The sequence below is a fragment of the Saccopteryx bilineata genome, chromosome 2 (genome assembly GCF_036850765.1).
Source record: "Saccopteryx bilineata isolate mSacBil1 chromosome 2, mSacBil1_pri_phased_curated, whole genome shotgun sequence".
Lineage (NCBI taxonomy): Eukaryota > Metazoa > Chordata > Mammalia > Chiroptera > Emballonuridae > Saccopteryx > Saccopteryx bilineata.
In genome coordinates, this window is record NC_089491.1 from 220,041,012 (window position 1) to 220,056,855 (window position 15,844).

At 45.4% G+C, this 15,844-nt stretch overlaps 1 protein-coding gene across 1 annotated transcript in view; it reads left to right on the plus strand.

Moving 5' to 3' along the window:
- UBE2G2 (ubiquitin conjugating enzyme E2 G2) overlaps positions 1-13,880 on the plus strand; it is a 30,220-nt gene extending 16,340 nt beyond the window's left edge. The window contains exons 4-6 of the mRNA XM_066259211.1: positions 3,539-3,657; positions 9,375-9,515; positions 12,246-13,880. Of these exons, the coding sequence (XP_066115308.1) occupies positions 3,539-3,657; positions 9,375-9,515; positions 12,246-12,358 (373 nt within the window). The 3' untranslated portion in view covers positions 12,359-13,880. The remainder of the gene's footprint in view (positions 1-3,538; positions 3,658-9,374; positions 9,516-12,245) is intronic.
- Positions 13,881-15,844: the final 1,964 nt, after the last annotated feature.

The following is a 15,844-nucleotide window of genomic DNA, read 5'->3' on the forward strand; positions in this document are numbered from 1 at the left end:
TGCTTTCACATATGTGCCTTGACCATGGGGCTACAGCAGACCAAGTAACCCCTTGCTCAAGCTGGCGACCTCGGGGTCTTGAACCTGGGTCCCCTGCATCCCAGTCCAACGCTCTATCCACTGCTCCACCACCTGGTCAGGCACTTTAATACTTCTCTTAGAACTCTGAAATAATTTAGGCCATTATTTTAATCAACAAGATGGAAAATAATTTTTTGGCTTATGTATATTTGCCTCAAATAAGTGTTTTGTTTCTTTTGTTTTTCTTGTACTGTTTTTATTTTTCCCTGAAGATTTTGAGGTGAGGCATTTAGTGAAGGGGAAGTGAGGTTGTCACTTTTTTAGCGCCTGGAGTATGGCGCAAAAACTTGTCCAAAAATAATACTAATTATGTCTCTTTGTTCAGGAATTTACTTGCTAGTGTTTTCCATCAGTCAGCTGGCATGCCACTGCCCACGTGGGCCCACCTTCAGGCTTGTCCCAGGCACTGGGGCCTCTGGAAGAGAAAGGAACCCTGGTTTTAAACCAGTAGCGAACCAGAGCATTTGAAAATCACTTTGATATTTAAGATGTGAGAGCATTTTAGGAAATGTTGGATCATGTTTCTGAGGCTGCGGACGACCCAGTGAAAAATTTTTTTAATTTTAAAGAAAGCACTATTATAAGAAACAAAGAACTGTTATCTAAGTATTGAGCAAGGACTATTTGCCTCATTCCAAAAACATCACCCTTTTTTTTTTTCCTACTAAATCAGAGGTGCCAGAAAGATTGAAGCACTGGCAGGAATTCCTGACATAGTAACACTGTTGCTTTTAAAGATAGTATCTATTTGCGCAGCATCTGAGTTAGCAGTTTGAACTGTGTTCTACTTTTAACTCCTGGACTGAACTGATTTAAGACTTTGATCAAGTCATTTCATCCTTGGACATCCCAGCTTGGCTTATGTGAAAGCAGGACTTCCTGACACCTTTCATCAGAAGGACATGTGGAATAAGGATGGAGTGACACTTACTATCTGCTGTGAGCTCTTCTGCTGGAAGATAGGCATGGCTGATGGGAAATCTCGTGTGTGTGGTGTGTGCTGACCTATGTGCAGAAAGAGAGGCTTCCATGGCATCATTCAGGAAAAGCATAGCAGAGCCGGCGCTGTCTGGTGGGGTGACCTGCATCCCTGTCCCAGGCTGGGCACCCTCCCCTGTAGTGCAGCTGGGCCACCTCTCTTCCAGAAGCCCGCCCAGCACCCGCCTCTTCATGTGGCTTTCCTGTCCTGGTTTCAGGCCAAGGCTCTGAGTGCTGTCTATGCAGTGACACTCTCCAAAACAAAGTTACTATTCACTGTGGCTTCCCCCAAAGTAGCAAGGACACAGCTTTAAAATCAAGATTTGCCTCTTAAATGGAAAACATTTAGCTCCACTGAACACTTCTCACTTTGTTCCTATTTTGACCATTTTTCCACAGCCAGCCTCCAAAGCTGGTGACTCAATCCTGGCCTTCCCTGTGGTAGTGTCATCGAAAGCCCGGAGTCTCAGCACCAAATGAAAATAAAGCTCTGTGTAGTTTCTTTTTGAATTCTTTATCTTTTTCCTTTATTTATGGAGATAAATAGTGTTCCTTATATTTTCAAATCTGGGTACAGGGATCCTCAGGTTATAACAGTTTTGTTCCTACGACAGTCACATAACCTGAATTTTGGTGGAAGTCAAAACACACCCTAGCATAACACAAACAGAATACTTGCACTTTTAACAGTCCAAAATGGGGTAGTTAAGCGTACTGGGGACTCCAACTGCCTCACTCATATGTTGTATTACTGCATATTTTTCTACCACTATAGCCAAACTATACAGTTTGCCCACATAGTCCGTATGTACAACACTAATGGTGTTAGCCGAAACACTCACATCTCAATTTTAAGTTTATTGGGAGTGAGCGTTGTAAACTTGAAATGTATGTACATCAAGACTTTCATAAGCCGAGGACCCCGTGTATGTTTTTTAAATTTCACTGACTCAAAGTAATATCAAGATTTTTAAAAAAAATTATTTTTAAAAAGCAGTTTTGAAAAAATGTATATAAATTGTTTCAGAATAAATGTATTTTAATTTTTTTTTCTGTGCTATATCTTGTATTTACTTTAAGAGGTGACAGGTCTCCTGTATTGAACTGCTTCTGCGGTGGCAAAGCTTTCAGTCCTAGTGATGGCCCTCCCTGGGCTGTAGAATAACTATGTTAGGGCCATTGCTTAGTGACACAGGCAATAATTTATATTTTTATTTCTTCCTTAGTGACACGGTTCTGAAAGGACTTCCTCTCAGCTCACAGGAGTGGGGTTTCTTTCCTTATTGACAGGTCATACCCAAAGTGGTTGCTGCTGTTTCAGTGTCTGTAGCTGTCATTCAGGAATTCTGTTTCCTATAAAAGTTCACATAGGAAAAAGGGTCTGTTCAAACTCTTCTAATGCAGATTTTGTAACTGGCATTTGTTTGGGGCAGAGGAGTTCATCTATGTTAGGGTATGAACTGGTGGCTCTCACTGCTCTCCTGCTGGCCAGAGTATTTGTTGTATGTTGATCAAGAGAGTGTTCATTTATTGTAAATAGAGTTTTAAAATGTGACAGGACTTTTGAAGTGGTTCAGTTCATTTCTGTCACTTTCCACGAGGAGTTGGGAAACCCAGGCAGACAAGCATCACGTGCATAGTGACAGAGCTTGGGTGACAGTGTGGGTGCAGGGTGTGACCTCGAGCTTTAGACCTGCGGGTCAGGGCTTTCCTGTGGCACTGCTGCATGTGCACACGCCTCACGCCTGGCCTTCTGCAGGGAACCAAGCCAGGCCCACATGCATACCCTTAACCTGTTTCTGGAAGGTTACAAAAATTACTTCTGATGCATATTTAAAAATTAAAAATATCCTGTGGTGGCACAGTGGATAGAGCATCAACCTGGAACACTAAGGTCACCAGTTTGAAACACTGGAGTTACCCAGTCAAGGTACTTATGGACAAGCAATCAGTGAACAACTAAAGTGAAGCAAGTATGAGTTGATACTTCTTGTCCCCCCACTTCTCTCTCTCCTCTCTCTCTGTAAAATCAATAAATAAAATCTTTAAAACACCTTTGGAAAACAACTCTCAACCCCTCATTTATTTGCTACAGAGAATCTTCCTATAACGTGCCATAATTAATATCTTTCTCCTAAAATGTAGTTGTACCAAATACAGAAAAGCCAAGTCCTCAAGATCTGGCAGGGCTAGCCTTAGTTCTTTTCTCTGATCCTGTGATGAGAGAGGTTCTGTTGCCCCACTGTTACCTCTGATAGTGTAGAAACTGCCTGTAATTCCATCTTTGTGCTTGTACCTAAGGTTTAAACCAGATTGGAACGGGACAGTGAGATGATTTTCCATTCAGAAAAAAGTACCAATTTATCATTAGTATTTAGATCATCTTTTCATGTGTAATAAAGCAGTAAAATTGCCTAAACTAATTTCTAAAGTGTGGTAGACACTGAAATTCACGGTGTATGCGTTTTATGTCTTCCAGGGGCCCAGAAGACACTTGCTTTGAGTTTGGTGTTTTTCCTGCCATCCTGAGTTTCCCGCTTGATTACCCATTAAGTCCTCCAAAGATGAGATTTACCTGTGAGATGTTTCATCCCAACAGTAAGTGCTTTTAGAAGTCTTTTTGATGGTTCCAGGAGGGGTTCAAAGATTGTAATAACTACAGAAAGGTAGTGTAAGTCACTGAAAATATTTTTTATGTTTGAACTTTAGCAAATTGGTCATGGTGGTATTGATATCTTGATTTCAGTTTAGAAGGACAGTTTAATGTAGATAAAAGAAAATGTGGACCTAAAACTGGATGCCATTTTAGCTGGCCAAACTATTGGTAGTGGGATTGTGGAAAGAAAGCCAGTGTGGGTGTGTGGCACTTATCATAGTGTTGTTTTTAACATTGGAAAAAATTGAAAGCAACCTAGGTTTTCTACAACAGAATTAATTAAGTAAGTTGTACTAATCCATGTTAGAGTAGTACTACATAGATATTTTAAGGGATCTAGAAAATATTTGATGATATGGGATGGTATTTGTGCTACGGGCATATTGAATGAGAAAGGCAGGTTATAATCAGCAAGTTTGTTACAGTTTAACTGGAAATGTAGCACAAAAATGAAAAAGTGATTTTCAACTGTAGGATGAGCTTTTCTTTTTTGTTAATTTTTTTCTGAAACAAACATGCATCACTTTTAAAAAGGAAAAATCAGATTGTTTACATAAATTATTTTACTTTAGTTGGAAAAGTATCTAGCAGCAAGGATCAGAATTCTTGAATGACTGTAGTTTTTATTTCTTCCTTGTACAGGTGGGGATTACAGATAAGAGAATAAGGAAATATGTTATGTGTTCAGTGGCCCTGTTTAGAATAATGTTCCCTTTTATAAGTGATACTGTTGCCACTAATCATGATCTTAATAGTTGTGGAGAAGTAAGATATATTATGTAGTAGCAATGAAATATTTACTTATTTGAAACCACTCTCTTTCCCTTTTTTCTACATATCATATAGCTAAAGGCCAATTTAATTCATGAGAGAATTTATAGAATATTTGTAGCCTTTGACTTCTTGCTTGGTTTACAAATGAACCCACTTGGCACACTGTCCCCCAGTTGACAGCATCTCTGCACTCCCACACTCAAGAGCCCTGCCTAGACTTCTCTATCCCACAACAGGTCCAGGATTGTCCACCTGGCAGGAGATGCTCTCTTCTGTAGGATTCGCTGCTCAACCCTCTTTAGGAATTTGTTGTTTATTGCTGATGTGGTGACATATAGGTAATTAGATTTCTCTCTCCTCAGAGAGACTCTATACCTTTACCTTTACTTAGCATAGCAATAGTTCAGTTCTGTGCATGGTAGGTGCTCAGAGCATTCAGTCTTTGGAGATTGGCCATGGGCTGGTAGTGGTGGAGGTTGGATGAGGTGTGCACAGGGCGTTCACTGTACTGCCACCTAGCAGGTTGTGTGTTTGGAGTAATAAAAAGTGGTGTGATTTTTTTTTTTTAGTTTTCAAATACATTTTTGTACTAATGGTGAGTCACATTTTGCTTAAAGATCTAACCGGCAGTTTTCAAGGATACAACTGAAAAGAAGGGAGGAGACACAGATGGAAGATCTTCAGGAGGCTCAGAGATAACTAACACAAAAGTGTAAAAATATATTATGGTTGATACAGAGTTGATTGAAGAGATTAACAATTTCAAGTTGATTAAGTTGCAAGTAAAATGCAACTATAAAGAGGATTGTGGGTAATAAAAAAAGATTTTTTTTAATGATTTTAACTTGTGTTTACATAGATTCAAGTGTCCCACAGAATATATCTCCCCCCACCCCCTTATTCCCCTCACCCCCCCATGCCCCCTCCTTCCAATGCCTTCCTCCCTTTCCCTCCAGGATTTGCTGTCCTGTTCTCTATAATGCTGTGTTATGTATATATAATTTCATTACTCTCTTTCCCTTCTCTGATCCCATCTTCTCTTCTACTTTCCCTATGACTGCTTTTCCTCTGGTCCCTTTGATCCCGCCTCTGCCTCTGCTCCGTTGCTCAGTTCACATTGTTCATTGGATTCCTCAAATGAGTGAGGTCACATGGTATTTTTCTTTCTCTGCCTGGTTTATTTCACTTAGCATAATAGTTTCCAGGTCCATCCATGTTGTCATGAAAGGTAAGATTTCCTTCTTCCTCGCGGCCGCATAGTATTCCATTGTGTGTATGTACCACTGCTTTTTAATCCACTCGTCCACTGACGGACACTTGGGCTGTTTCCAGATCTTGGCTATTGTGAACAATGCTGCAATAAACATAAGGGTGCATTTCTCCTTTTGAAACAGTGATTTGGTATTCATAGGATATATTCCTAAAAGTGGGATAGCTGGGTCAAAGGGCAGTTACATTTTTAATTTTTTGAGCAATCTCCATACTGTTTTCCACAGTGGCTGCACCAGTCTGCATTCCCACCAGCAGTGCAGGAGGGTTCCCTTTTCTCCACATCCTCGCCAGCACTTATTGTGTGTTGTTTTGTTAATAAGCGCCATTCTAACTGGTGTGAGGTGGTATCTCATTGTGGTTTTAATTTGCATTTCTCTAAAGATTAGTGATGTTGAACATTTTTTCATATGCCTGTTGGCCATCTGTAGGTCCTCTTTTTTTTTTGCATTTTTCCAAAGCTGGAAACGGGGAGGCAGTCAGACCCCCGCATGCGCCCGACCGGGATCCACCCGGCATGCCCATCAGGGGGCGATGCTCTGCCCCTCTGGGGCATCGCTCTTTTGCATCCAGAGCCATTCTAGCGCCTGAGGCAGAGGCCACAGAGCCATCCTCAGCGCCCGGGCCATCCTTGCTCCAATGGAGCCTCGGCTGCGGGAGGGGAAGAGAGAGACAGAGAGGAAGGAGAGGGGGAGGGGTGGAGAAGCAGATGGGCGCTTCTCCTGTGTGCCCTGGCCAGGAATCGAACCCGGGACTCCTGCACGCCAGGCCGACGCTCTACCACTGAGCCAACTAGCCAGGGCCTGTATGTCCTCTTTGGAGAAGTGTCTATTCATTTCTTTTTCCTATTTTTGATTGGATTGTTTATCTTCCTGGTGTGGAGTTTTACAAGTTCTTTATAAATTTTGGTTATTAACCCCTTATCAGACGTATTGGCAAATATATTCTCCCATTGTGTTGGTTGTCTTTATTTTGTTAATGGTATCTTTTGCTGTGCAAAAGCTTTTTAGTTTCATATAGTCCCATTTGTTCATCCTGTTCTTTATTTCACTTGCCTGTGGAGATAAATCAGCAAAAAATTGCTACGAGAGATATCGGAGAGTTTACTGCCTATGTTTTCTTCCAAGATGTTTATGGTTTCATGACTTACATTTAAGTCTTTTATCCATTTTGAATTTACTTTTGTGAATGGTGTAAGTTGGTGATCCAGTTTCATTTTTTTGTAAGTACCTGTCCAATTTTCCCAACACCATTTGTTAAAGAGGCTGTCTTTACTCCATTGTAATGCTCTTAACCTCCTTTGTCAAATATCATTTGTCCATATATGTGTGGGTTTATTAAAAACAAGATTTTATTGAAGATAAATACAGTCTTTAAAATAATGCTTGTGACATGTTAGAAACAAATATGGCAGATAAACTGATTATGTGAAGGTATAGTAGGAATAATACGATAATATTATTTTAATGTTCAGATAATTAATATAAACAATTTAAAAAAAATTTGGCCTTAACTGTAAATAGATGTGTGCTATTTTTATTTTATAAAAATTATTTTTTAAGAAGAGCTATTTGATAAGTCTACCAATTGGTCAGTCTGTAAATACTTTAAAAATAATTGAATGCATTTACCGAGTTTCTGGGATACAGTGGTGACCACATAAGGGTGGGGGGCTGGACCATCAATGAGGCTGGGATGTGCCCTGTGGAGGTGGTGACCATGCTCCATCTCAGAGGGAAGAACAATGGGAGTTCCTAAGCCTCTGGCAGGTGGATGGGGACCTAGTAGAGTGAGGGGATAGCAGGGTAGGGGCCAAACCATGAGGCCTTTGCACAATGATACAGATTTGGGTGTTTGAGAAGCATGATGGGCTGCTGAGGGATTCTGCAGGAGTGTGAGGGCTACTGTGGTCTCTGAGGGGTCACTGTGGCATGGTGTCAAGGACAGATGGGGGGGCCTGGCTGGGATGCACTTGTGGTGGGCCAGGGGAGAGGGATATGGGTGTGGAGGTTCAGGGGAGGTTTAGGAGGCGAAATTGATGGGGTTACATGAGAAGGAAGGGATGGCAGGAACAGAGCTTTTTCTGGGGTGAGCAGTGTCACTGCATTGTACCATCACCTGGACAAAGAGGTGCTTAAATTGAAAACTTCTTGACACCTACTCTACTTTTATGGTGGAAAGAACAGTTCAAAGCATTCTGGGTGCCCAGATCCCATGGATGGGGCTTTATTGAGGGACATCCTGATGCCTGTGCCCAGGATGCAGTTAACCTGAGCCTTGATCTGCAGCGGGAGTTTGTGGTACGGTTTTCCAATAGCCAAAGAGGAGGAAGCACTAGAATATGAGGAGTGCAAAAATGAGGGACCAGGTGTAAAAGAAAGGCTACTTAGAACTACTTATATTTCTAAATTCTCATGAATGAAGGTGAATAAATGAATTTATTTTAAGTTATCTCTTCTTTGTATTATTTTAACTTAATAACCTTATAATTTTACAATTGAGTCTATTCAAATGGATTTCTGAATATCTGATTATGTGCCAAACCCTCTGAGAATTGACCTAAAGTATATATAAGGGAAGAAAAACAGATGCTTTTAACTTTCTTAATAGGACTGACTACATATTGTGATTTGAAAATTCATTATTCTCTAATCAGACCTTTAGTGTCTTGTTAATGATGCTGTTTGATAGGAGATGGATTATTAGACACACTTGATTTTCAGAGAGTATAGATGATCTTTTTTTTTTTTTTTTTTTTTTTGTATTTTTCTGAAGCTGGAAACGGGGAGAGACAGTCAGACAGACTCCCGCATGCGCCTGACCGGGATCCACCCGGCACGCCCACCAGGGGGCGATGCTCTGCCCCTCCAGGGCATCGCTCAGCCGCGACCAGAGCCACTCTAGCGCCTGGGGCAGAGGCCAAGGAGCCAACCCCAGCGCCCGGGCCATCTTTGCTCCAATGGAGCCTTGGCTGCGGGAGGGGAACAGAGAGACAGAGAGGAAGGAGGGGGGGGGGTGGAGAAGCAAATGGGCGCTTCTCCTATGTGCCCTGGCCGGGAATCGAACCCGGGTCCCCCGCACGCCAGGCCAACGCTCTACTGCTGAGCCAACCGGCCAGGGTGATCTTTTTTATATTAGAACAAGTTACCAAGAGAAATCTCAATGTTTAAATGATTCCAGTTGGTTTTGTCTTAGCCATGTGAACATGTTTTTCAGGTATTAATAGCTAAGAAAGTCACTCTGAAAAGTACTGTGCATAATCCTAATTATATGATTTTTTGTTGAAATATTTGACTGCTAGATAACCTTTTATTTACTTCTTTTGCATATAATATTTTTTAAAAACCCATATGAAGGTGGAATTGTCCCGTGATGACTAGAACTGGACAGGCCAGGCTAGAGCCCTATCAGGAAGAGAGCCAGTGCCCTAAGGGCCCCCATAGGCCCACCAAAACCATGTGGGTGAGAGTGTGTGGTTGTGAGCTTGACACCTGGGGCCTCAGGTTGAACCCTAGCTGTGCAGACAGCCTGCTTGCTCTCTTCCTCTGTGAGGCCTGACCATGAGCCGTGTCACTGGCCCAGTTCTCATTCACCTCGTGTGTTCTGACCCCTGCAGTCTATCCTGATGGCAGAGTCTGCATTTCCATTCTCCATGCTCCGGGCGATGACCCCATGGGCTATGAGAGCAGCGCCGAGAGGTGGAGTCCTGTGCAGAGCGTGGAGAAGATCCTGCTGTCGGTGGTGAGCATGCTGGCAGGTGAGTGAGGTCTTGGTTGCTGTGGGCTCGCTGCGAGTGGAGGAAGCTGGACAGCTTGGTGGCTTCCCCTTGTCCCTCTTTTCATCCTTGTCACAACTCACTTTTGTTTGTGATTAATTTATATAAATGCTTTTCTGCTTTTTTATTTTCTGTTATCTGTATACACTGTTCCAAGCATAACCATATTTTTCATAATTTTTAATTTTAAAGGTAGTCTTATGTTGTATATAATCATTTTGTATACCAGAAGTAGCCATGCTTTGAACCGTGGGCATCTCCTTCATTTCATAGGCATTTATCAGGGAACTGTTGTATCACAGACACTGTATACCAGGGTGTAAACCTAGTATGATGAAGACCCCAGCTTTAAGGCCCCACTTTCTAAGGAAATGTTACAAATCCACTAGCCATTACAGGCCACTCTGATAAAGCCTACAGTCACAATACTCATGGGCTCTTGGGCCAGCTTTCAAGCTGAGACTGTCTGTGAGGAGTTTAGGACATTTAGGAGTTACGAGGTAAGGGAGATGGAAAGGAGGCTGACTCTGGGTGGGGCACTGCCAGAACCTGTTAATGGCTGGAGCCCAGCTGAGGCAGGGAGCCCTGCAAAAGTGCACTCCCTTGGAGCCCCCCCTCCCCGCCCCATGGGATGTCAGATCATGCAAACTGAGCTTTAGAAAGATCTTTCTTGTGTCACTGGGGTTAACTTGGAGGAGAGACAAGGACTTGTTGGTCAGGTGTGGCAGTGGTTTCAACAGGGCAGGATGCCCTGGGGACCAGGGAAAGGATATGAGAGATATAGGCTATAGAGCTCAGATTCACTGGAGTGTGGGTGACTCCCTCCTGTGCTTCTGGCCTGAGGACCTGAGCTAAGGGGCACTGTCTTTGAAGATAGGAATCCAGAGGGAAGAGAAGAATTTTGGGTATAAGTGTCTACCCTCTGGGGCTTGTCTGGGAGCCGCTCAGCCAAAGGCAGGTCATGGAAGTGAGAGTATGGTGCCATCTGTGGATAAGACAGTAAGTGATGGGTAGGACGAAGTAGGTAGTGGAGAAAGGGCACATGGAAGGAGAGGGGGTCTCAGAGGAGTGTGGGGAGTGGTCTAGAAAAATGAGGAAATGAAGACATGTCTGAAGGAGGATAGTTGACAGTGCTTCAGGAGGTCCTGGGCAGAGGCCCTAGCTGAGGCCAACCAGAGTGGCCAGGTTTGAGCTATGGAGGTCCTACGCTGACTGCTTGGAATGCAGCGAAGTCCAGAAGGAAGGAAAAGTCAAGGATTTCAGTGAGTGTGTACTTTAGAGACTCTCCATTGGCACACTGAGCAGACGAAATAGGTGACAGGTGTCTGAAGTCAGGAGAGAGGCACTGATCTGGCTGTCTTCAGATGTCAGCTATAAATTCTATTACAAACATTTTTGCTATATGTTCTTTTTTTTTTTTTTTTTTTTTTTAAGGCTTTAATGTAGCTTTGACACACTCTTCTTGGGATACCAACCCCTGCTCTGAGCTGAGCTGCTTTCCAGCACTGTCATCATGCTCAGCCTGGCTGAGCTACTGCCCCTGCTCAGATGTGCCTCCATTCCTGCTCTGGCAGGTTGTGGCCCTTGAATGTCTGCAAGCCACTGGGGTACTGGGGTCAAAGGCTCTGGGCAGGGATTGGGGGCTGGCTCTGTCCAGGTTTGGCTGTTCCCCACAGTCTTGCCCAGTCAGAGGTCCCCTAAGTGCCACATTCTCTGAGAGACCTGTGCACCTCCAGTCATTCTGCCTTTGTAGCAGTTTGTTTGAAATGAGGCATTTGTGGGTTGTTAATGGTCTATTTCAGGGCCCAAATCACCAGGTCCACTGCATAGCCAGTACCCAGCCCAAGGCCTTGCATGTAGGACCTGGTGAGGAAGGGTTTGTTGAATAAGGGGAAGGAGGGAAGGAAACAGTTCTATTGGTTGGAGGGACAGAGATGCTGTGGCAGCTTAGGGAAGAAGGGCTGGAGTGAGAGGGAGTGGCCTGGGACCAACTGGGCTCACGACTCTGCTTGCAGCCCTTTTGACCTCTAGGTAGCCTCTGCTCGGATCTACTCGCTTCTTGGCATGCTGCCTGCCTGCCTGCCTGCCTGCACAGTGGTCACTGCCTGCACCTCTGTATCTGCCAGGTCTCCTGTCCCCTTCCTGCAGGCTCCAGCTGCTTGTCTGTGTGCCTCCTTAGTCCGTCCTGGAGCCACTGCTTGCCCTGTCTGGCCACAAACTAGCTAGTCTGGGGTCAGATGGCCACACGGGCCAAACATCCATGTGTGGCCACATCTGCCCGGCCGTGTACTCTGGTAGGAGCGAGGAGAGAGCTGACTGTGACGGGCTCCTAGAGAGCAGTGATGTGCTCAGAGCACCTCTGGAGGGTGAGCAGGTGGGCGGATTGTGTGTGGCTTGTTATCTGTGGTGTGTCACAGGTCATGTGCAGATTGTCCTAGTGTGCACGTGTAGATACTCAGGAGGCAAGAGTTATGAAATCTTGCCCCGATATGCATCTTTACACTGACCTCCCACCGGTGCTCAAGTGAGGGGCTCTTGTTTGTTTCTTAAAGTATAGATTTCCTTTTCCAGTGTGTCAGTTGTCAGCATCTCTTATTTATTTGGCGACACCTCTGGAAAGATCCACCAGTGTGTTTGAAATGAAGATCTTACCAATTCAGACCTTACTTTAAAAGCCCCTTTCAAGTGGACAATGTCTGCCTTTTGTTTCAGAGCCCAATGACGAAAGTGGAGCCAACGTGGACGCTTCCAAAATGTGGCGGGATGACCGAGAGCAGTTCTATAAGATCGCTAAGCAGATCGTGCAGAAGTCTCTGGGACTCTAAGGCTTGCCTGTGTATGTGCACGTACAGCACTGAGCAGTTTCCAGTGTTTCTCCTCCAGGACTCTTAGTGACAGTGACACTGTGCTGGTACCAAAAAGGCAAGCTTTCTGGTCCTCTTTCTGCCTCTCCCACCCCAGACAGGCCTCTCTTCTGAAATTACAGTTTCTGTAGGCTAACGACAGTTGGATGCAGCTTTAGAGTGTTCTCGGCAAGGTGGTCCAGGTAAATTGTCAAAGCTGTTACCACTACCTCTCCCCGCTGAAGCACCTACCAACCCAGCAGTTAGTGGCTTCCCCTCCCTTCTGAGTGCTGAGGGGTATGTGCTGGCCTCCAAGGACTGGAACCAGTAAGCTCCTTCCGAAGTAATGGGGCCTGGAGCCAAGGCAGAGGGCAGGGCCAGTGTCTGTGGCTCCCTCTGCTCCCTCTGCCCCGTGAACAGTGCGCAGCTGTCTTAAGTGCGTTATATTTGACAAGCAGGTGTTTTTCTTACAGTCTAGTTACGTCTTTTTCATTTATTGTGTATTACAAACTGTCACACTTAGAAATACTTTCAGGAAATAAATGCTTTTTAAAAACATGAATTAGTGAACAATGGGGCACATGGAGAAGCTCACTGCTACCACACAGACCAACAGTCTTTCCTAGTCACCTTTATCAAAGATTGCAGTCATGTCTAAGTTACAGGAAAATATGACACAAAGTTCTCACAGTTTCTTTTGGATCTACAGAAGTTTGTCTTTTCTGATCTCAAAACCAGGGGGTTCTAGGCTTGTAGTCTCAGCAGGAACTGTGACTACTTGGACACAGCTATTGTCCGCAGCTGGGAGTTGGAAGGGGTCTATCGTTAGTACACAGCAGAGGCGTGCCTTATCTCTGACCTGGACCAGTGCACGTGGAGGTGTGGCACGCAGGGTCCTGGCCTCGCTGGGCACAGATCACTTACTGTGGTTTGTGGTTCTGATGCAGTCAGTCTCCTCCAGTGCAGGTGGCTCAGCAGCATAATGCTGGGTCCATTTGAGCAATAATAGATCTGTTGCATGCAGAATCACACATTCAGCTTGTTTCAAACAGGTAAAATTTAAATAGGAATTTCTATTTTTGAAATAAGGGACAGCTTCCAAGACATAGAATAGATTTTATCCTTTCCTTCCCTTTCACGATGTCAGGCTTCTGCAAAACCCTGATTTTCTCCTCACAGGGCATCATTTCAGATTTGGAGGTTAGACGAGGACTCGTATTTGGGAGGGAGGGAAAGGAGAGGTGTTGCACCTACATAGTATTTGCAGGCCTTTGCCAGAGGCGGAGCCCTCTCCACAGAGAGGAGGAGTGTGTGGGGATGTGGTCCGTGGGCATGGCCGGACCGTGGGCATTGCAGCCACAGCAGCAGCTGGCCACAGGGCATCCATGAAATCTGGAGAAAGGAAAGGCAGGCTTTTTGCGAAACAAAGTATTTTTGTTAATTTGTATTTATTAAATGGAAAAGAGAATGCCCTGGTTAAAAATAAAGTTATATATTTTCCCCATCCTGCACTGTGTTTTTCTTTGTCGTGTTTTTCTTTGTCACGTTTTTATAAAATCATATGGAGACCCAAGGCCGAGTTGCCTGCTGTAGAATACGCCAGGAGCCCCTCCGTGGAACTGCCCTTCCACAGACATTGCTCACAGGCACCGGGACTCTGTGTCAGGACCGTTCCATAGTCACTTTATTCTGAAGACTTGTGAGTGTTGGAGTTTTATTCTTAGTTCTCTTCCTCCATTCTTAGTGTCTTTTCTTCTGAATTCTCAGGTTTCCTAGCTGGGGTCTATGATAGTATTCAGGATTGTGAATTTGGGCAGAGGAGATGTCTGTGTTGACCACGTCTGACTGGATGCAGGCAGCCCAGGGCAGTCGTGTGAGGGGAAGCAGCAGGGAGCGAGGATCACACTGAGACCTTCCTATGATGGAAAGTCGCAGTGGCTGTTGGACTGCCTCTGCAGCTCCTTCCTTAGTGTGTAATCAGGCACACGTGCTGGCTGGCTGACCTGCAGTACTGTTGGCTGTTACAGTTGGCTTTCCTTTGTTGTTTCTGAACTTCCCTAGAACCACAGCTGGTCCTCCTTACCAGCCACTGCATCCCCCGGGGATCTCAGATTCCCCGCCCACAGCAGTGTTCACTTGGCCTTATGTTGAGGGAGGGGCTTTCACTCAGACATTTAATATCTGAGATATCTGATGTGGTTTTGAGTTGAAGTACCCAAGGTCACCACCCCAGGTTCGGTGATTTGCTGTCCTCACAGCTATGATACAGGGCAGTGAATACAGTGCACAGTCAGCAAAGAGAAAAGCCACGTGGGGAGGAGTAAGGGGACACCAGGCACAATGTTCAGAGCCTGTCCCAGTGGATCATGCAGGACATGCTTTAAATGCTCAGCAAGGAGATTGACAGCGCATGAGAGGCGTGTACCAGGGAGCTAGTCAGAGATTAGCACCCAGGGTTTTTGTTGGGCTGCTCTCGTGGCTCCTTTGCCCGACACGTCCCAAAATTTCAGACTCCCAGAGGGAGAGCAGTTGTCAGCACAGCCATCATGTCTGCACAAAGGAGTTAGGCCAGTGAGGCAGTCTCATCACATGTGGTGGGAACCTTCCCAAAATCCACATTCCCAGGTACCAACCAAGGGCCAGTCCGGTGGACAGGAGAGGCAACATTGCTGATTGTGCTGAATATTCAGGCCTGCAGTCTGGCCCCTTGGGCAAGTCCCAGGAGGTCTGATTTCAGGAGACGCACCCACACGAGCCCTACACCACACATCCCCTTTCATCCGGGAATGGCGTTCCTGGTTTGAACTGTGTGGTTAAGAGTCCAGTATTACAGCCCCCAAGTCTGTTCAGGTCTTGTTCTTCACCCCTAGGACTGGGATTTGTATAGGGAACAAATCAACTGTTCCCACCCTCAGAGGCAGGTCCCACCACCAAACCAGAACCCCTGTGACCCAGGCCCCCCAGGGCATCAAGCTTCTGAGCCGCCTTGTGCCCACCACCTCCTCACTCAACTGAAACCTAACTCTGGCAGATGCTGGTCCCAGCCCAGTCACACGGAGACTGCTCCTCCATCCTCCAGTTGTGAGGTGTGCCACCCTCCCCTCAAGGCCATCTGCTTTGGCCACCTACACCTGTCACTCTGAGCCCCAAGAACTTCGGTTTTAAGGGTGGCTTGGGCATTTGTCAAGGCTTCCTTTCCACCTGGCACCTGCCCTGTGGGGGACGCCATGGTGTCCCATAGGTGATCAGAGTTTCCAGGCTGCTCTGGGGTCCACAGACCCCTGCAAGTGCTCATAGGTGTTCTGCTCAGGAAAGCTGGGCATGGCTGTGCAGATACGCCTGCAGCATCACGGGCTGGAGGCCATTCAGCTGTACAGAGTGCCTGGACCCGCCCAGCCAAAGAACTTACTGTTGGAGGGGTGGCTCGGATATCTGGTCAAGGGCTGTGCTCTGGAGCCAGAAATCCCC